Source organism: Canis lupus, chromosome 28, assembly GCF_011100685.1.
Source record: "Canis lupus familiaris isolate Mischka breed German Shepherd chromosome 28, alternate assembly UU_Cfam_GSD_1.0, whole genome shotgun sequence".
Lineage (NCBI taxonomy): Eukaryota > Metazoa > Chordata > Mammalia > Carnivora > Canidae > Canis > Canis lupus.
This window is the reverse complement of record NC_049249.1, coordinates 35,539,084-35,560,886: the sequence shown is the minus strand read 5'-3', so window position 1 is coordinate 35,560,886 and position 21,803 is coordinate 35,539,084. Positions and strand designations below refer to the sequence as shown.

The following is a 21,803-nucleotide window of genomic DNA, read 5'->3' as shown; positions in this document are numbered from 1 at the left end:
ACTTCAGAGGGTGCGTGGGCCGGTGCCGAGTGGTGCCCAACCCCGAGCTGGAAGCTTGCTGGCCCCAGGAGGTGGCACAGAGCCCTGCGTGGCACTGTCCTATGGCCTGAAATTTGAGGTGGGGCAGCAGCAGGGCAGGTTGTGATCTGAGTCAAGTCTCAACAGCTTATACTACTTCTAAAATCAGCTTCATTCGTCTTAAGCCTCTTGGCCTTTAAACATCCATGTTTTTCCACTCAGATTTCTCATCCCAACACGGAGACTCCAGGGTAGGAAAGGCAAGCCCAGCTGGATGAGAACAAGCATCATCAACATGGTTCTGCCCCCTTCTCCTCTCACCTGCTGCTGCTCACCATCCCCCTCCCACCAAGTTAAAATAGCCATTTCTGAGCTTTGATGAAAGTTGTCAGTCCCTAAGTGCTTGAGGATGGAGAATGCAAAAGCTCTTGTGTCGCGGTTGATCATGAATTACTCACAATTGTGTGCTTTCCGTGAGTTTTCCAGATAAGCGAAGACCACATGACAGGCATTGAGTATCCACTCTGGTCTTTGACTTCACAGAGAGAGAGGGAGAGATCTAGCCTGTCCCCAAGTTTATGTAGCTAATGAAGCATGACCTATTTTTCCTTCCAAATGTGAGGGGTTTTGTTTGGAGTTTGGTTTTTGTTTTTTGTTGTTGTTGTTGTTTGCCATTTTATGGCAAGCAGTGTCATTGCCATGTCCCACCAAGGAGGCATCCTGCTAATTCACCCATGGTAAAATGTGACCTGGCAACTCTTGCTCCTACGCTCAAGTTTTGGGTGAGACCTGAAATGAATAACCGGTATTGGTTTCCAGGAGAAGACGGAAAGTTAACCTCTAGAAAGCGGCATAGTTCAAACCACTGGGCAGATTCATACCAGAGGGGAATAAATTTCACTGGCCAAACTCTACCCAGCTTTGCTTCTTTTTGGACTGCCTTCTGCCCACAGAAGTTTTCAGGTTATTCAAGGTTTTTCATTTCTTTTCCTGGGTCAGTAGATATTCAACAAAGAGGCATAAATATGTTTACTGTGCCTCCCCATCGCTCCCCTCTTGGAGGAAGACCCCCTCCCCCCATTGAGTGTGCTCAGACTCGAGGGTAGGTCACCCAGTTTAGTTCATTACCATTACCTGAGAAATAAGCCTGCGGTGGCCAGTATTGCAGCCTTCAAGTTATCCTCTAAAAAAGATTTGGTGCAGTTACAGCTACACCCATGAACGGTAGATTACAGGAGTTGACTGGTGGTTCTGGAGCGAAAGGAACAGCAGAGACAGGAGTCTGTTGCCAATTAGGTGGTATCTAAGGTGGAGGCAGCACACGGGATTGTAGCTGAATAGAAAGGTCATGGACTTCGGCTTAAGTCCATGAGTCAAGTCCACCTTTACCACTTACTCAGCATTATCATCTTCAGCAAGTTGCTAGAACACCGAGCCTTGTGTTTACATCTGTGCAATGGGATATGTAGACCTTACAGGATGGTTATAAGGATTAAAGATATGCATGCTGGACCCCACACAATACCTAATAGTGGGGGTACCCAACAGATGACCTGTTGGTGATCCAAACTAGGCTCATTCATTTAAAGTGTGTGTGCTGGTTTGTTTAAGGGGGAGGAAAGTAATTACAGGGACGGTGACCTTTGTCCCCGGAGTATAGAAAGGACTCAGACTCAAGAGTCTATACTTGAGATCTCCTACTGCCTCTTTCAGGATGGTGCCATGTACATATGCAGTGATATAGGGCTCTGGAGGCTCAGCTCAGAGGAGGCTAGGAGGGTGCCCAGAATAAGCACAAGGCTTAGGGCAGTGGGGACCCTCACTCACTGAAATGAGTAAGGAGGGGAGAAGTGTAGGGAACTTGAAATCCTTGAGCTACAACTGTACTTTTTATTTAATATACAAAGTGTGTACACAACCTCCCAAGGTTTCAGATTAGGTGATTCTCTTACCCCTCTGTGTCCCAAGATGGGTTCAGGAATTACTTACCCAGTCATTCAGCACTCTTCATTGGTTTCCTATGATGTGCTAGGCCCTGGGGACAGTCATCCATGAAGGACACAGATGTAAAGCCCTTGTGGACATAATCCTGAACTTTCAAATATGGTAACTGTTGTAAACATGGCCAGGACCAAGGAGCTCTCTTCTCCCTCACACGTTCTCCCATTCTTAATGCCCAGGAGCCAGATTTCCTCTTCCCCATGATCAGTGGCTGCTCTTTATTGTAATTCAGGTTTACTGAGTGCCTGTCACATGTCAGGGACTCATTGAGTCTCAGCACCTTTGAGTCAGGTGATGGCCTTGTCCCCATTTGACAAATGAGGGAAGAGAGTCTCTAGAGCATATATGACTTTGCGAGGGCCTCTTGGTATGTGAGGTTGACACCAGATCAGCCTACGTCATTCTCAGTCCCGAGTCCTTGCTCCTCCAACTCTGCAGCATGGCTGATTAGAGAGACCAACAGGGAGGAGGCCTTCCAAAAGTATTAAAATTTGATAAACATTCATTGTTTCCTTGCCACACATGGCCAGATATAAAGCATGGTTTTCTCCAAAAAAATTTTCCATCATAAAGAAAGATTTGCTACCAACTTCTCAATCTCTCAATCGTATCTTTCGACTCTCATAGTCCGGTCAGAAAGGGACATTGTGTCTCGGGAATGTCGATCAGTGCTGTTTAGGAGATTCACTGGAGTTGACTGACAAAATTGGGTTTAAGAAAGAACAAGGACATTTATCACACGTTTAATTATTCCTAAGGTGTGACTTCATGCCTCCACTTGTTTTTTTTTATTCTGGTAAAAGACCTTTTAAAAGATCACTTTGACAAGCAACAGGAAGAATGATTAGGTTATGGTGATCATGAATATACACCTGCTGAGCAAATAGAAAAAAAAAAAAAAAAAAGCAAAAGCAAAAGACTCACTGTTGGAGGAATGGGTATTTGTACCTAAAAATAAGATTTCCGGTGACAGCATCACAACAGAGTAAAAAGGTCAGCATCCAAATGAGCTAGAAATACAGAGGACGTGCTGTGGAAAACAGACTTGTTTTTAAACCACTTTATTGGGATGTGATTGACATACAAGAAGCTGTAGGTATTTAACGTATACAGCTTGATGAGTTTGGAGAGAAGTATACATCCATGAAACCGTCACCACAGTCGATGCCATAAACATATTCATCACCTCCAAAAGATGCTTCCCAACCCCTTCATGTGTGTGAGAGACAGAGAACGCTTAGCATAAGATCTACCCTCTTGGCAAAATTTTAAGTGTACAATATAATATTATTAACTATAGTATTAACTATAGAATCTGTACAGCAGATTTCTAGGATTGACTTTGCATAAGTGAAACATTGTACTCTTTGACCAAGACCTCCCCATGGCCTCCTCCCTCCTCCCCCCAGCCCCTTGGCCACCACCATTCTGCTGTCTGCCTTTATCAGTTCTATTTTTTTAGATTCCACATACAAGTGAGATTGTGCAGTATTTGTCTTTCTGTGTCTGACTTCACTAGACTCATGTCATCCACGTTTATCCATGTTGTTTCAAATGGCAGGATTTCCTTATGTTTTAAGCCTGAATAGTCTTCAGTAGTGTGTATATACTACAAATGTAGTATATACATTTTATATTTTTATATTTTATATTTTTATATTTTATATTTTTATCTATTGATCCATCAAGAGACACAGTTTGGTCCCACATCTTGGGCAGTGTGAATAATTTTGCAGTGAACATGGGAGTTTAGGTATCTCTTCAAGATCCCAATTTCAGTTTCCTGGGATATATACCTAGAAGTGGGACTATTGATGTTATGGTGGTCCTATTTTTAATTTTTTGAGGGATTTCCATGCTGTTTTCTGCAAAGGCTGTCTCCACTTTGCATCCCCACAATGAATGGGACAAGGGAGCAAGTGCTTCCTTTCTCGACACCCCTGCCAACACTTGTTATCTTTTGCTTTTTTCATACCAGCCATTCTAACTGGTGTGAACTGGTATCTCATTGTGCTTTTGATTTGCATCTCCCCAGTAATCAGTGAGCTTGAGCATCTCTTCATATAATTGGCCATTGGTACATCTTCTATGAAGACCTGTCTATTCAGTTCTTTCGCTCATTCTTTAATCTGGTTATTTGGGATTTTTTGCTATTGAGTTGTAGGACTTCCCTATATATTTCATGTATTAACCTTTTGTCAGACGGTTTGCAAATATTTCCTCCCATTCTGTAGGCTGCCTTTCATTTGGTTGATTATGTTTCCTTTACCATGCATAAGCTTTTTAGTCCAATGTAGTTCCACTTGTCTATTTTTGTTTTTGTTGCCTGTGCTTTTGGCGTCGTGTCCAAGAAATCTTTGCCAAGACCAATGTCAAGGAGCTTTTCCCTTATGTTTTCTTCTTGCAGTTTTATAGTTTCAAGTCTTAACACTTGAGTCACTACTCCCATTTTTTTAGTTAATTTTTGTGACTGGTAGAAGATAAGGGTCCAGTTTATTTTTCTGCATGTGGATATCCATTTTTCCCAACACCATTTATCAAAGAGATTACCATTTCCCAGTTGTGCTTTCTTAGCACCTTTGTCAAAGGTTGGTTGACCAAAGATCTTGAGACCAAAGAGAAATGTAAAGAAGCTGAATAGTGTTGTTTCGCGATAGAAGACAGTAAAAGAAAAAGTAATATTTCTTCACTAAAACAGGACTTTCCAATATTTCTCGTCAAGTTAATTGACAGTATGTTGTAAGACTCTTGACTCTGTCATTCATGTTGCTAAAAATTCGCATGTTCAAATCGACCATCAACATTGCTGTGCGGTTGTCTCTGTGGGAAAGTAGCAACTCTCCTTAACCGTGTGGTGGCTTCTACCTGGGCATGCACAGTGCTTCACAGTTACCAGGAAACACAAATACCGTGTTATAGCCTCCAGGGATGTTACAGTCATTCTATCACATGTGTACCTGGTTTCCTAAGCCATACAGCCCATTGGCATTTGGGGCATTAAAACCCCAAGCCTTCCCTCCCCCTGCCCTAGACCCAGTTTTGTCAAAATCCCATGTCCAGATTCCCAAGCAGTGACCTAGCATTTGTTTTCTCTTTAAAATGTTTTATACTTGTTTAAATACTGTTTGTATCCCTTTGCTTGGTTTCCGGCCATGATTTAGCCACTTTATGGGGTATTCGTACATCAAATTTGCCCCTTGGTTTTAAATCTCTGTAGAGACCAGTCTCTTTCCCTCTTTCTCTCTCCTGGTCTTACCTTTCTGCACACCCCAGTCCAGCCCCCATCCAGTCCTACCTTCCAGCTGTTTGTAAGCTCATGTGTCTGAAACTGCTTGGAAATTTCTATCCATACACACACACACACACACACACACACACACACACACACACAAATCTCTTTTATCTCTTTTTCCTTGTAAGGAAAACAAATTTATCAATGGACACATTCGAATTGCAGCAAAGTTTTGCTTTTTTTTTTTTTAAGTGACCACATTTCCCAGAAGATAAATTGCTTGGTAAAAGCAAGAGTGACAGGACCTACGTAGAATCAAAACAGCATCGATGACAGAGCAGTATCAAGTCTGTCTACCCAGTTCCTAGAGCTTAGCATCCACCAGACACTGCTGGTGCTCCTTTATCCTGGTCTCCTGAGGCAAGGAAAGAGGGAATGAAGCCGTTCTATCAGCAGTAGCTCTATATCCCATATCTACCTATCCCTGGGGTCCCTTGGGCGGCATGCGAGTAAATATCCTGGCTCTTCCCCTGTTACCCATGTGCACCTGCCTGTCTCTCCACTCAGCAGCAGGGGGTGCATGCATGTCAGGTCTTCTGCTGTCTGTCCTCAAGGCCCATGTAGGGCCCGGTACAGGTGAGGCCTCGATACACCTCAGAGCACCAGAGGGGATAGGCTGAGCTCTACCCTCAGGTGGCCCCACTATACAGCTTTAAGCCACACATTTAACCTCTTTTCCTGAATTCTTCATATAGTCTTCAACAGGGGTTGTTACACATAGGATCTAAAAACCCTCCAAATTTTTGGCAGTACAAGCCCCAGAGCATAGGCTCACTCTTCCCTTGGCCAAAAGATGTGCTAAGAATGGCCATGTCCTGAGCTCTCTGGCTCCCATGTTCCTCTCTGCCAGGTACTGTCTTTCTGTGCAAAATGACTATCAGGAATTTTGCCTCCCTGGCCTCTGAGAGCACTCTGCCTTGCTAACATAGGCACTAATGGAAGCTAGTGATTACTCTTTTTATAAGATTTTATTTATTCCTGCGAGACACACAGAGGCAGAGACACAGGCAGAAGGAGAAGCAGGCTCTCCTCAGGAAGCCTGATGTAGGACTTGATCCCAGGACCCTGGGATCATGACCTGAGCCAAGACAGACGCTCAACCACTGAGCCACCAAGTGTCCCATGCTTGCTCTTATAGGGAGCCTTATAGACTGAAAATGTTGTATAAGATCTCTGTGTTGTTTATTCTCTATTTCTCCCCCCATCCCCACGTCCCCACACAGTCATCATTATTCCTTGGAGCCTGCTCTACCTTGCATTTTCTCACTAGAATTGTGTAGGATGCTGTTAAAGAGAGCAAGCTCCCCTGTCCCTGCTGCCATCTAGCCACCTCCTTTCTGTGCTGGATCAGATCTGGTCCTGCAGCCAGGTCACATCGCCTGAGAAGCTGCACGTGCCCTGGGCCCAGAGAGCAGCCTTTGAGAAGAGTGAGCTACGAAATGCAGGCTTTGCTCTGAGTGGAGCCAGGAGAGGATGCTAGGCTTCCATGGCCAGTTCATACCAGGAGTCAACTGAGATACCAGGCATGGTTTCTCCCAACACCAAACTCATCTCCTCTTAACCGGAAAGCCCAGTGCTGTTCAAAGGCAAATATTAAAAATACTTGCAGGAGGTGACAGTGCTGCTTTGCTTCCATTTCAGGCGCTAAACCTGCCCCTGGGATCTGCTTTGAGAGAGTCAACTCTGCAGGTGACCCTTATGGCAACTGTGGCAAACACTCCAAGAGCTCCTTTGCCAAATGTGAGATGAGGTACGGGATCCGCGGCCTGAGCCCGCTGTCACTTTGAACTTCCTAGGTTCTCAGGGCTGGTTCCAAACTTTCCCTCCCTGGGGACTGTTTATTCTTGCCCTTCCAGAGATGCTAAATGCGGAAAAATCCAGTGTCAAGGAGGTGCCAGCCGGCCCGTCATCGGTACCAATGCTGTTTCCATAGAAACAAACATCCCACTGCAGGAAGGAGGTCGGATTCTGTGCCGCGGGACCCATGTGTACTTGGGCGATGACATGCCGGACCCCGGGCTTGTGCTTGCCGGCACAAAGTGTGCAGATGGAAAAGTAAGACCCAAATGTTCACTCGCATCATCTGTGTAAGTCTGGAAGGGGGCCCGTTGAGAAACGTCCTGTCCAAACATGGATTTAGGAGGTTTGTTTTCCTAAATCCACTCCTTCCTAGAACTTTGTCTCTGGAATCCAGTTCTTTGCACTTAGAAGGTAAAGTTAATAAATCCTAGATCCTGGCCTGACCATGGAGATGCAGATTGGGGAAACTCAAGCTTGGTTTCTCAGCCTTTAAGTGTTAATAAGTCATTTCTGCACTCTGGGTGTCGTGAGTGTTTCCAGCCAGGAAATTACTTTGGAAGGAAACACAGTAGCATATTATATTGTTTTTGGAAATGTGGCCTTGGTTTTTGGCACAGTGAGGGCTTGTTCTCACCTGGACAGAACGGGAAGTGAGATGTATTTTCAAAGACCCTCATAGAGAGAATAGGAGAGGGGGAAGAGATAGGATCAGCTTGAAGCTGAAGGGAGTTCTTTTAGAGACTAGAGGGGAAAGGAGGGCTGAGATAATTGAGGGTTTAGAAAGAAAGTAAAATATGAAAAAAAAAAAGAAATTGAGATTTTTAACATTCTGCTGCATTGATATTTCTCACCAAACTTTCTCATCAGGCTAAATGAAAGCAACTTTAGTAATACATTTTAGGAAAGAAGATTAATAAGCCCCCACCTGTTTTTCTTAGGAACCCCCCCCACCTTCAAAATGATTATGAAATCATTCACAAACATGAATAGAAAGACACAGATTCAATTCCCTAGGGCAAGGATTCTGTACCCTCACCCCGTTCCCTCCCCACCCCACCCCCCAACCCCCGTGTACCCTGAGCCACAAAGGCTTCATCCCTAAGGAAGTGGGATGATGATATGAGAAACACAATATACATTCCAGGGCTCACCTTAACCACACATGTTAGATTATATTCAGACCTTGACATTAGAATGACACTCATTTTTTAAACTGTAGTCTGAACAGCCAGCACCAGGTGCATCTGAACACCAAAACTCCAAGGGCTCAATTTATCAATGAGGTTTTTTCCCCTCCACATGCAAGATTAAATGTGCTTTGATCCACATTTCTGCAGAACACTGGCTCTTTGAAAGCCATCCTCGGCATTGCTCGTGGGCTGGGAGGAGGGCAGCACCCATACACTGGGATTCTGACCGGGCTCCCGCTGTTTTCTCTGTGAACTCAGTTACTTCTCTCAGCTGGAATGTGACCGTCCTCTTGGCTGAGATTCCCGGCAGTGCTCGGCATTGCTTGGGCTGGCACTTCTTTCAAAGGGTGTCACTAGTGCCTCCCACAAGCTGTTGGGGTCAGATGGTGAACTTCCCATAGGAAGGTTCTACTCGACTCAAAATGCTTCTGCAATCTAAAAATTAGACATCTCTTCCTCTGCCTTCACTAATTTGTAACATCTTCTGGAAGATGAAGGGCCTGATCCTTTGAGTCTGGAGTATATTATGTGCCTTTAAAATGAGACTAAACTCTTGCAACTAGCCCAGTGTCATTTAGCAAATTACTGCCTCTGCAAAGACTTGGTAAACACCAGGGAGCTGTCTGTTTTCCTCTGCTGAGCATATCTGTTGATGGTTTACGTCATCAATGATAGTACTTGTCAGTCAGTAATTTGGAAAATTTCCCATGTTTCAATATCTCCTTTAAAAGGTTCTTGGACCTTGGATGCTTGGAGTCTCAGAGTCTACATAGGCCCCAGGCAAAAGGCTGGTGCATTTCTCCTCCCCTGTATCTTTTAATGGAAGGGACAGGTCAGGGGGCCAGTTGAGAGGGGCAGGGGGGGTGGGCAGAGAGTTGCTGTATTTCACAGATTTCATTGTTAGCTCTAAGCAAAAGTCAGTTTTCATAATCTCATAATTGGCTGAAACCGTATGAAGCACCACACTGGCCCAACTCACATTGACCTGAGTCACACTGACCTGAGTGCTGACATGTGCGGAGTCTGGAGGCGGGCATCAGGATCCAGGTTGCGAGTCAAACAGAAAGCGCCACATAGCGTGGCCTCCATATGAGCCGAAAGAAGATCATCTTCCTCAGACTCCTCTTTGCTTTCCCTTTTTAAATCACAGATGTGCACATGTGGTTGGAAAGGGGCTGAGAAATTTACCGTGCTTTCCTCCTCCTGCAGATCTGCCTCAATCGTCGGTGTCAGAACGTGAGCGTCTTCGGCGTCCACGAGTGCGTGATGCAGTGCCACCAGAGAGGGGTGAGCGCCTGAACTGCCTTTTATAGCCAGTCCCTATCAAGATATGCACCAAATCATTCATTTGCAAAGGATTATGTAATCCATAACTTTAAAAAATATATATAGCAGTTGCCTCAATGTTTTCCTCTAAAGACACTAATTTTTTTGACCTTTACATAGCATCAGAAATGTGACTTTTACTTAACAAAGAAAATCAGATTGAGCAGTAATTAGCTTTCAAATTAACATCCTGTGATTTTAAAAAAGGGACTTTGTCATCTTCAAAGTAAATTTTAAAGCTAACCTTCCTGCATAAAGGATTTTGCATTAATGTTTCAAACAGAGCTGTCCCTCTTTCAACCAAGATTCGGAATATGTGTCTGAACTGAAATACTTCCAAAAGGAATTAAAACAAAGGAGACAGAACACACTGACCACATGTTCTTGAAATCACATACAATGCATTTCAACTCAAGAAGGCTGTTATTTTAGTTCAGAGAATTTTTTTTTCAAGGAGAGAAGTGGACTCTAATTGTTTAAAACATAATTTATTTTTCCTGATGGGCTTAATTATTTCCAATGGAATCGTATTAATCTTGATTAGCCATGCCAGTGGTTCATTTGTTTTTCTGAAACCTTTTGTGCAGAAATCATGCTCTCAGTTCTATTTTTAAAACGTACAGACACTCGCCAGTGACTCTAACATAGAATTATGGAGGTTTTCATAAAACGACTATTGCGCCGTAACCATGAAGGATTGCAGTGCCGTCTCGGATGGGTTTGTTGACTGTGAGGGTAGCTGACTGTCAATATAAAGTGAAATCTTTTCAAGTCTTCGTTGGATCATAGATTTCTTTCTAATGGCTTTAAGAGATGATGCGGGGCAGCCTTACTATGAAGGAGGCCAGGCCCGAGTGGTGGTAGTGCCTGTCCAAGGTTACATGACCAGTTAGTAGTAGTGCTGGGCCCTGGCTTTACAACATCCCTAGGCCCCCATCCACGTGTTGAAAAGGAAAAGCCCACATTGTCTGGGTTGGTGGAGCAGCTGCCGTGACTTGGTGACAAGAAACATGACTACAGTCCTTCCCCCAGTGAGACCAGACTCACCAGCAGTGCCTCCAAATAGGGTGGCGGGGCTGCCAATCTCCCTGCAAAAAGGGCAAATGGCTCTGGTCTATACTGGGAGACCGTGCAAAATGGTGTGGGCAGGACAGGGCCCGAATCCCGGTGGGTGGCACGTCAACAGTAGCATCTTTGAGAACCAGGCAAGATGCTCCGATGCGGCATCGCCACGCTACTCAGTGATTAATTCTGCATGGCTTTAGCTCTGTGGGGATATACTTTCCAACTTACTGCAGGTTATCATGATTGTCGGTCTTATTTTAAGCAATTGGAACAGATGGTTGAATCATCAAAAAAAAAAATCAGTGAAAGCAGGAAAACATCACAAATGAGACATATCCTCCAAATACTGATTTCTTTTTTTTTAAAGATTTTATTTATTCATGAGAGACACAAAGAGAGAGAGGCAGAGACACAGGCAGAGGGAGAAGCAGGCCCTATGTGGGTAGCCCAATACGGGACTCGATCCTGGGACTCCAGGATCATGCCCTGGGCCAAAGGCAGTGCTAAACTGCTGAGCCACCCAGGCTGCCCCAAATATTTGATTTCTGCCTTAAAATATAAAAGCACATATTTGGCCCCATCCAGTAATATTTTGATGCAGAGCTGGGGCCTTCGGGGCAGGCGTACTGGCTGTGGCTCTGCACCGACATCCTTATATCAACCACCCAAAGCGCATCATCCAGGATGTAGAATTTGCTTTTAAGTGAAAGAGAAACTTGGACACTCAGAAGCAACACGAGTACACAATCCTTCTGTCCCGGCCATTCGCAGGTGTCCCACCCATTCCGAATTGGTCAGAGATTCTTTTTAGCCACTTGCCCATATCCATGTACCTGGGCATGCATCCAGCAGACACCCCACTTTTCAGAGCAATAATATCCTCTTGTTTTCGTGCTCACAGCCCACGGGCTCGTGCAGGAGCTCGGTGAGTTCCACGTGTAGTAACCACAAGTCCAACAGCCAATGCAGCGCCCACCGGTCACCCCTGCCAACCAGGCGAGCTGGAGCTGGCCCTCCCTGGAGCACTCTGGTCTCCAAGCTGGGCTATGCAGTCAGGGCCCCCCAAGGCGAAGCCCATCCTCCTGCTTTCTCAGCACCCCCTTCCTGACATGCGAGGGCCACTTCCTCACGTCATGGAGACACCAGGGGTTTGCTAAGCTGTGTCTGGTGTGCAGGGCCGGGAGCCACAGCTGGGAAGCTGCCAGGGGGAGGTGGGTATTTCAAGCCTGAGAAGTGGGCGCAGGTGTGCCAGCCTGTCCAGCTTTGTGCCTGCAGGAGGCAGGGCTGTGCCCAGGGGCTGTCAGGCCCGTGATGCCTGGGGGCTCGGATTCCACAGCCAGGATCACTCCTCACCTTGGAGAGTTGGGGGGAGAGGGGGTACATGGGGAGACCCTGAATTGAAAAAGAGGGACAGAGCAATTACTGAGAAAGAAAGGAGTGGGAGGTAGTAGATGAGCCCCCCAAATCTCCATCACTCCCCTAACAGCTGCCAACTGGCAGGTTATGTCACATTCGCAGCCCCGGGCTCTGGTCTCGCCTGTGCGGTGCTACGCTTCGGGTTCACGCTCACAGTGGCGTTTCTGCATCTGGCTCGGTCGTTGCTCCATGGGGACTCTGGCCACAGGGCCTTTGCTTTGGTGTGGCTGCAGTTAGGACTCAAAGCTTTACGGCCGCCCACGCGGAGGGTGGGCTCTAATGCTGCTTCTCCCTGGGCATCCTCCTCCCTGTGGCCCCGACAGGTGTGTAACAACCGGAAGAACTGCCACTGCGAGGCCCACTGGGCGCCTCCCTTCTGTGACAAGTTTGGCTTCGGGGGAAGCACAGACAGCGGCCCGGTCCGGCGAGCAGGTGAGCAGGGCCGGTGCATCCCGGGGCGGGGGGGGGTGGTGGTGCTGAGTGACCCAGGGGGGCGGGGAGGGGCCGTGGGCAGCCAGGCCCGGAGCCGTGCGAGCAAGACGGAGCCAATGCAGGTGTGCCCCACCCGCGGGAAGCCAGGGGACACCCGCGAGGGCCTGACACGCCTGAGGCCTTTGTCCAGGCGCTGTGCCGCCCTGGCCTTTGCGGACACTCCTCACTCTGCTCCGGCCGAGAGGCGGACTCTGTCCCTTGTTCACCTGTGACACCTTGGCCAGCTAAGGTCATTTCAACAGCAGACTGCCAGGGGGGCGTGAGCTCCAGTGTGGGATGGAAGCACTTTGCACGGCCCAGCCTCCGCCCACTGAGGACCAAATGTCTTCTAAAGCCCACTCTAGAGAGACACCTCCTCAGCAGTGAAGGTTCATGGTCCCAGCACCAGCGGTGGGGAAAGCAGGGGCTTCTGTTCACTGAGCGGTTGCCATGCGCAGGCACCTTGCTGGGCATTTCATGATCTCCTGGGATCCTCGCATAGCTCCCAAGTCAGTCTTCTTCTTCGCTCTTTACATAGAAAGGACCTGAAGCTCAGGGAAGTTAAGTAACTTACCCCAAGTCCCACAGGAAGATGGAGACCCAGCCCATCTCCCTCCTAGCAGCCGTGTGTGGTGCCCAGTTCTTTCCTCCCCAGATGACCTTAAACGGGGTCTCCCGGTGCATTGCTCTCTCCTGAGCACCTGCCAGGCAGTGAAGAGGCGAGTTGGGGGGATGTCCCTTGTAAAAGAAACAAGACAGAAAGGTGCAGGGGCCAGCACAGTGCCCACTCGTGCTGACACCTCCGTGCTCACCTGAACCCACGATGCTTAGACGCCCAGACAGTGGTTCACGCGGTTACAGAGGCCATCGTGTGTCCTCGAGTCCCACTGCGACTAGCAGCAGCGTCACCACATCTCCAAAATGACAGACAGGACAGTGCTCTGCAGGGCCAGGCAGTGAGAGCAGCGCTGGGGACGGAGGACGCGGCCAGGGGGCATATCTGCACAATCGGTGTCATGAGGTGGGACCCCAAGTTCCTGATGGTCCTTCTGCTTAAACGGGGCTGTGTGTCCACCTGGCTCTCAGAGACTCCAGGTGGCCCTGCCCTTGGGCCTGGGCCCTGCAGCAAGCACAGGAAGGACAGAAAGTCTTGCTGTCCAAGGGAGCACCCCGGCCGCCACCCCCTGTGGTAGGAAAGCAAGGCCTGGCCAGCCTCCCCTTTCCTGACTGGGCCTCTCCGCCCTGCCCACTGCCCTCCTGCTGCACCGTAGTTAACATTCTCATACAGCGTGAAGCTTTTGTCTTGCAAAACTAGCAGGATTCTAGTTTCTAATCTGACGGGGCCACCATTCCACCCGCACCAAGTCAGCCAGATGACCCCTGAAAGCGGTGGGAGAGGATTGGCCAGTGCGCTCTGGGTCTGTCTCTGGTGTGAACACGCAGGAGCCGTGGTATTCAGGCTGGGGGGCTTCACGTAGGCTAGCGAATCCACAGTCGCCAGCTCTCCGTTGTAGCGAGTAAGAATATTTACAACAGTGAAAACAAGCGAGCAGTGACTCTGCTCACTACTACCATTACTTCGCGAAAGTACATTCAAACACACACCGAAGAGGCCAGTGGGGACCGTGTCCTGGGCCCCCTGCGCCCATGGCCCACCAGCCTGACCGTGGCTCAGTGTTCATGAAGCACCTGCCACGTACCAGCCACTCTTCCGGGTCCCAGAGACCCAGAGCGAGCCCCTCGTGGACCAACGAGCACTGCCTTGGGAGGGGTGACCATGGGACTCAGGGAGGTGGGCCGACGAGGCGGGAGGTGGGGGCCGGCCACACAGGACTCGGTGCTTGCACTGGACCGGGGGACCCGGTTTGCTGGCTCGAGCAGCTTGATGGAATTTCACTGCAACAGATAGTGACAGGTGGCCCGGGAGGCACAGCCAAGTTCATTTTAGGGGCCTAGGAAATGTTCGATGGGCTAAACGGCTCAGCTTCAGACATGTGGATTGATTGTGAGGAGCTGGAAATTGCGGTTCGGGACGCTTGCTGCTCACTTTTTTCATTAGCTTTGTTAAGAGACAACAGAACTCTAGCCAGAGCCTCCCTGTCTGAGAAGAATGACATCCTGGCCAGGGAACCAGAAGCAGTGCTTTTCCAGTAACACTAACAAGGGAATCAAGACTGTCACATGTTGATTGCCTTACTTAGGCTGAGACGCGTCCCTGATAGGACTTGTCAGCTGGGGACAAAGTCCAGAAACAGAGGGTGTGAGGCGTTCCCTCCCAGAGTGGGAGTGCAGCCGCCCTGGCCGGGAGCCTCCGAGCATCCAGGCCAGGGCGGGTGCGGAGGGCCTGGGGAGGGGCTGTCACCTGCACAGCTGCCACCAGCGCCCTCGGGGGACTGTTGCTCGCCTGCTGCTGGGGGAAGCACATCCTGGTTGTTGCTCACGGTGAAACAGAGACCAGTGAACCCACATCTGTGCTCTCAAGGACTCTGGGGAGCAGTGGGAATTGCAAATACAGCTCCTCTCCATCCTGGCAGTCCTCTCCAGGACTCTTCCTGTGGTCAGAAGTTTGAGTTTTCCTTTCATTTCCACACCCTTGAGGGGTCTCAGTATCTTTGTACTGAACCAATGGGGGCAAATCACAGAAAAGGGGATCTTCTCTTGGAGAAAATACACAGCACCCTGCCAGGGAGAGGGGCGCGCCCCCCAAAGGCTGTATTTGGAGTCCCTAACATAACAAACACGGCAAAATCTAACAAAACCAAACCTCCTTTCAGCTAAGAGTTGTGTGGAGTTTTTTTTTTTTTTTTTCCCCACCTTCTATTTTGAAAATACCCAGAAATAAGGTCTTGGTCTAAGAAAATACAAGAAAACAAAGCAAAAACAGACTCCAGCGCTAAAGAATGAGAGAAGGGTGGGGTGGGGAGGAGTGTTTCTGTGATGGGGGCTGCAGCGGTCACAGTCCGGTCGGCCCTGTGGCCATCCCAGTGGCCGGTGGGCGGAGGGAGGGGCGGCATGTGGCCAGGGCTGCGGTCCCACCTACCAGACTATGGACGTTCCTGTTTATCAAGCTCCAGAGTTGTCAGAAATGCGTGTGGGTGACACAGACTAAACCTCAGGCTTGACCTTTGAAGTAAGACTAATTTATCAGCACATCATTCAGGGGTTTACTCCGTTTCTGTTCCCTCCTTCCTTCAAAGCTCACGTTGCTAAATGTCAGCATCGGATACTTCCCACATTTCGTTATAATTGCCTCTTTGCCTGAGTGAAATGTGTTTTGTTTCAGATCACCAGGGTTTAACCATAGGAGTTCTGGTGACCATCCTGTGTCTTCTCGCTGCTGGATTTGTAGTTTATCTCAAAAGGAAGACGCTAATACGCCTGCTGTTTACAGATAAAAAAACCACCATTGAGAAGCTAAGGTACCCTGGGTCTGGGTCAATCTTGTCCAGAAATGGCATTTGAAAGAATGTGCAGCCAACTGCTCCTTGCTTTGTTTTCCTTCGCAAAGAAAGGGGTCAGATTTTCAGAGGGTAAAACTATTGTGTTGGTTTTTTAAAAAAAAAATCTCTGCCGGACCAGCTGCCTCCTTCACTTTGCCTCCAAACTCTTTGCTCCTTATTACATACATAAGGTGTTGATGAGTCCCACTGATGTATTTTTTTCTTGCCCTTACATTAGTAATTTTTACAAGACGTGAGATGTTAAAATATTTTCATCAAATGGGGTAGCTTTTGACCCAAATATATTCAAAGACATTATTGCTGAAATGCCAGCTTTCTACAAAATGTCTCCCGGGTGCCTCAAAGCCATGTATCTATGGATTGCAAGAGCTGATTTCACAGATTAGTGGCTTTGGGCAGGGTGGGGGGGGGTGAGGGACAGGAATCAATATTTATCTCTTAATCTTGTAAGGATATTAGATAATTTTTCCTTTGCATATTTACCACTCAAGTTAAGCCAATTATTTTTTGAGCGTGACAGTGAACAAAACAAGAAGTTGAGTCAACCAGAGGGGAAATACACTGGTTTAGGAGTAACGAAATCGTGTTGCAGGTGTGTGCACCCTTCACGGCCATCCCGAGGCTCCCACCCCGGTCAGGCTCACCTCAGCAAAGGCCTAATGAGGAAGCCACCACTTTCCAACATGTCAAAGGTAAGTTGTCCACAAAATGTGCCAAGTTAGTGTGTGCGTTGAGACATGAGTTTTCAACAAGGGCTTGAGTAGGGACAGATCCCGGAAATCTATAGGTAGGTTTATAGTAGGAATAGATCCCTGAAATGTGGAGTCCACACACTTAGTGAGGTGATGGTCGGGGGCTGGAAGGAGGCCCACTGTGCCCCATGGAAGCTCTACTAGATCCAGTTGGGGCGCTGTCCCCCATGTGACGTGATGTATGGTACATCATGAGCCATGATCCTCCAATCACCCCGATGGGCCAAATTCCCAGGAGGCCCCCTGGGTCTGCCTCCCAAGTAGGTTCCCTGCTCTGGGCCCCTCCTATGGTTTTAGATGCCACCCGCAAGATCTGGATCACCTTCTTTGGCTCTGTATCTCCTAGTGCATTTCTAAGAGTTATGCCAAGCCTGTGGATGGGCCCCTCGTGCTCTAACTCTGGGCTGTGGAAGCGCTGCCTACCCTATGGTCTCAAAGAGCCAGATCCTTAACCCAAAGTACCTGCTGGCTGCGTCCCAGCTCTGAACTTTCCTGTTCCCTCATTATTATCTGGTGATAATATCAGCAGAGATAAATATTCACTCCAATATTTAGTTTTCCCCATCAAGTGATTCTGGTATACACGTGAGAATTTTTGAATGTTGGACTCATCCAACAAGAGTCAAATTATAACAATGACAGTGTTGGTGTCAGGAAATGACAAGTGATTTTAAAAATTACTATCATGTATTTACTAAACCATAAGCTATTTCATCTCCCTTGATGTAAAAAGTGTAAAGGATTGGGTCCTAGTAAGCTTTACCACCTCTCAGACCCAAATGTGGGGCTACGTAGTAAGAACAGCTAGCTTTACGTCGAAGAGCCAAAAATGGGAAATGACCCAAATTTCTATTAACAGGTAAAAGGATAAACAAACGTTGGTATATTTACGCAATGGAATGCTATTCCGCAATAAGAAAGAATGAACTTCTAATATATACAACAGGATGGATGAATCTCAAGATGATTATGCCCAAGTAAAAAAAGCCCAGAGGGGGAAACACACACACACACACACACACACACACACACACACACACACACACTTCCATGATTCCATTTATGTGAAATTCTAGAAAATACAAACTATTTTATAGGGGCAGAAAGCAGATCAGGAGTTGCAAGGAAGAGGCGGCGGGGAGGAGTGGGAGGGAAGGATGACGTGGATATATGTTCATTATCTAGCTTATGGTGATGTTTTCATTGGTTAGACACATGTCAAAATTATCCACTTTGTATGGTTTCATTACGTGCAATTAGCTGTCTCTCTGTGGAACCTCAAGAAAGCTGTTTTTAGAAAGAGAGAAAGGAAGAAAAGAGGGAGGGCCAGGGGCATGAGGTATCTGTTCTGATCTGCCCTAAGAGCAGGGGCACTGCAGCTTCCAGAAGCTTCCGTCCTCCTTGCCAGGAGTTTCCTCAGTTCTCACTGAGCCTGGAGGGCATCACCCTCGGTTCACAGCTCCTTCATCCTTTCCTTAAGATCTGGTCTGTGGCCTCATACTGGTTGGCACTCCTCCCCCCGGCTCAAGTACCCTGTGCCTCTTTCTTGATGGATGAGACCAGTTTTTTTTTTTTTTTTAATTCCTGTAGAAACCGGTCCCGCTGTTCCAGATTGGGTTGGAGGGAAGGGTGCCTCTGCTCCACCTGTGACGTTTAAACAAATAAGGATAGATTCCCTGTCGTGGAGCTGCACTAGCGGGCACCGCTGCCTCTGAGCAGTGGTGAGGCCCGTGACACCATGGCTTTTGCTTCACCCCCGCAGGACACTACCAGGAGGTGGCCACAGTGTCAGAACGTTGACATCAGCGGGCCCCTCCAGGCCCATGACGCCCCTCCGCCAGGATCGCCTCAGCGAGTGCTCCCACCCCTCCAGAAGGTTCCTCGTGCGCCCCTCGTCCCCGCCAGACCCCTGCCGGCCAACCCTGCCCTCCGGCAGATCCAGGTACGGCCCCCTCAGCTAAGGTGATGGGTGTCATTCGAGTCCAGACTCCGCCACGAGTGTGTCTAGTTGGTCTACTTGCGGGGCCTCTAGAAGGTGCAGATGACTCAGCTCCCAGATGGTCAAGTGGGATGAGCCACGTGAAGCATTGAGCGCCGTCCTCGGTGTATCGTCCACACAGGTGCATTTATCAGGAATATTTCTGTGATCGGAACAGTCAGGGCACCCGTGCAACTTACCGCCTAAACCAAGACACTTGTGAGAATGGCAGGGACACTTCGAATAGCGAGGCCTGGACGATAGGTCAAAAGATGGTCACCTCAGGAATATTAGCGGGCAGACTTTCTTACCCTTTTTCCATTTTCAAAATTATTCACAAGAATTTCACCACCCATTGAGTGTCCCCAACACCAGATGAAGCACGATGTTCAATCCTTTGTGTCTATCATCTCTTTTCTATGCTATCATGGAAGTTAATGGTTTCTGTTTGCTATGACCATGAATAAGACATCATTTCATGAAAAGAAACCCGGGGGTGGTGGGGGGAGGGTGGGCAGGCAGTAAAAACAAGCACATGCAAAACACAGAGAAATAATCCCTGATAATTTTTCACTGCTTATCATTGTCATACTTTTTGTAATGTTTCTTTTTTTTTTGTAATGTTTCTTTTTTTTGTAATGTTTCTATTTAACAATTACATGTGTATTTTTAACATAATTTAGATTATTCTATATGCACATTGCTTTATATACTAATTTTTTGCCTTAGAATTATTCCTATATACCATAGCACTAAAAAGTCTTTAACATGTCACTTTAACAATAGCACTATATGTGTATGTGGAATACTTTTTTAAGCACCTGCCAATTAGTGGGCAAGTCTGGACCTCTCAAAGTTTCACTGTTATAAATAGCTGTGTTGTGAAGGTCTAGACAGATAAATTTTGGAACACTTTAATGGTTCCCTTACGAGAGATTCCTAAAAGTGAAAATACTGGGCTAAAAAGTACTATAACTCTTTTATGCCTCTTAATATATAAAATAAATACTTTTTCAGGACTCCTATGTATATTTATGTTTCCACATTATTACAGAGCATCTGTCTCTCCATGACTCTGCTAGTTCTAAGTATTACCATTTCAAAGTTTTGCCCATTTGATATTTTAAAAATCTCATTTTTTCTGGCTAGCGGTTCCATCACTTACTGAAAGGGGATGTTGATGTTTTTAGCAATGAATCTGTTTCTTTTCATTCCATCAGGTTTTCCTTCACGTATTTTGAAACTCTCGTGTTTGTGGTACACGTAGTTAGGATTGTTGTGTTTTCTTGGTGAATGGACCCTTTTATCATTACGTCATGTCCCTCTTTAGTTCTGGGTATTATCTTTGTTCCAAGGTCTACTTTATCTCATATATCCACTTCAGTTTTCTTTTGATTCGTGTTTGTAAGACGTGTCTGTTGCCACCTTTCTACACTTAACTTTCCTATGTCGTCGTAGTGGAAATGAGTTCCTCAGAGACCATATGTAGCTGGGCCCATCCGTTCTGTCAGTCAGTGTCTTTTAATAGGTGTGTTTAGGGCATTTACTTTTAATGCAATTATGGATGTGTTAGAGTTTGTCTACCATTTTAATACTGTTTGTTCCCTCTGATTTTTGTTTATTGTACTCCTCCTCCCTGAATTCCTTTAGGTTAGTTGAACACGTTTTTAGTATTCCCTGCTGATTGATCTGTAGTGGTTTTGAGATATGTCTCTGTATAGTTTGCTGTTGGGCAGGGTTTCTCAACCTCAGCATTATCAGCAGTTGGGGCTGGATAACTCTTGGTTGTGTGGGACTGTCCTGTGTATTGTAGAATGTCTAGGAGCATCTTGGTTTCTACAAAGTAGTTGGCAGTAGCACATGCAACCATGTCTCCAAACATTGCCAGATGTCCCCAGGTGGGCAAAATCACCCAACTGAAAAGCTGCAGTAAAGATTACACCATATGTGCATAATTTATCACAGTCTGCTAGTATCAGTACGTTATCACTTCAAGTGGAATGTAAAAACATTACCATCTTTGAGGTCTCTTTATCCTTCTCCCTTTATCACATAGATGTCTAACTATTAGCTTTATGTGCACTGAGAATCACTTCAGATGCTGTAATTTAGCTTTCAACCATCAAGCCTAAGTTTTAAAACTTAAGAGTGGTCTACTATTTCTACTCATATATGCACCCTTTCTCTCCTTCCTTTATTCCTGGGTTTCTTTCTCTTATCATTTCCTTTCTGTCTGAGAAACTTCAGCTATTCTGTTAAAGCAGGTCCACTGGTGAACAAGTTCTTTGGTTTTCCTTCATCCAAAACTGTCTACTTCACCTTAGCTCCTGAAGGATATTTTCACTGGATATCCAATTCTGGGTTGACTGTTCCTTCAACATTGAAAAATGTTCCACTTCCTTCTGGCCTCTGTGGCAGTGAGAAATCCACTGAAAAGTTCAGCCTACAGTCTCTGTTCCAGGGAAGAGATGTGGCCTGTGATGGTACACCGGATTGAGAAGCAGGTCTCTGCCATCTCCAGGATGTGGTGGCCAGCTGGGGGTGGAGGGGATGGCTTTTTCTGGTGCCCACCTAGAGCTGGAGTAAGGTCAGGTATGGTCAAGATGTTTCTCTCTTACAGTCACCCCGTTCCCATCTATTGGCTGGAGACAGAAGGCTTTCCTTGGGCCTCCTTTTGCTCTGGTGCTGTTGGCATTTCCAGATTGGGAACCTCTCCAGAGCACAGGCCAAGATATAAAAATGGCAAAAACAAAAACAAGAACTCAGTATTGGGTAGTTCTTGAGTTCTGAGATCCACAGCCAGTCCATTTATTTTTCTCCAACTTTCAGAGTCTCAGTCAGTTGCTTTATGGATTTTCTCCAGACGTTTTTGTTGCAATTTGCAGGAGGTCTAGGGTGAGGTGTACTTGTTCCATCTTGTCCAGACCTCATTTTTTTTTCTATTTCTCTGATTACTGGTACATTTGAACTGCTTTTTATATATCTCTTAACCAATGGAATAGCACTAAATTGGCCATCAAAAAACAAAAAGGA

General features: G+C 46.9%; 1 protein-coding gene across 2 annotated transcripts in view; it reads left to right on the top strand.

Annotated features, from left to right (window-relative positions):
• The window catches only part of ADAM12 (ADAM metallopeptidase domain 12), a 329,385-nt gene that overhangs the window by 286,219 nt on the left and 21,363 nt on the right, over positions 1-21,803 (top strand). For both annotated transcript variants that reach the window (XM_038579090.1, XM_038579089.1), the window contains exons 15-21: positions 6,953-7,061; positions 7,168-7,366; positions 9,511-9,588; positions 12,432-12,540; positions 15,863-15,998; positions 16,633-16,732; positions 18,555-18,734. In XM_038579090.1, the coding sequence (XP_038435018.1) occupies positions 6,953-7,061; positions 7,168-7,366; positions 9,511-9,588; positions 12,432-12,540; positions 15,863-15,998; positions 16,633-16,732; positions 18,555-18,734 (911 nt within the window). The remainder of the gene's footprint in view (positions 1-6,952; positions 7,062-7,167; positions 7,367-9,510; positions 9,589-12,431; positions 12,541-15,862; positions 15,999-16,632; positions 16,733-18,554; positions 18,735-21,803) is intronic.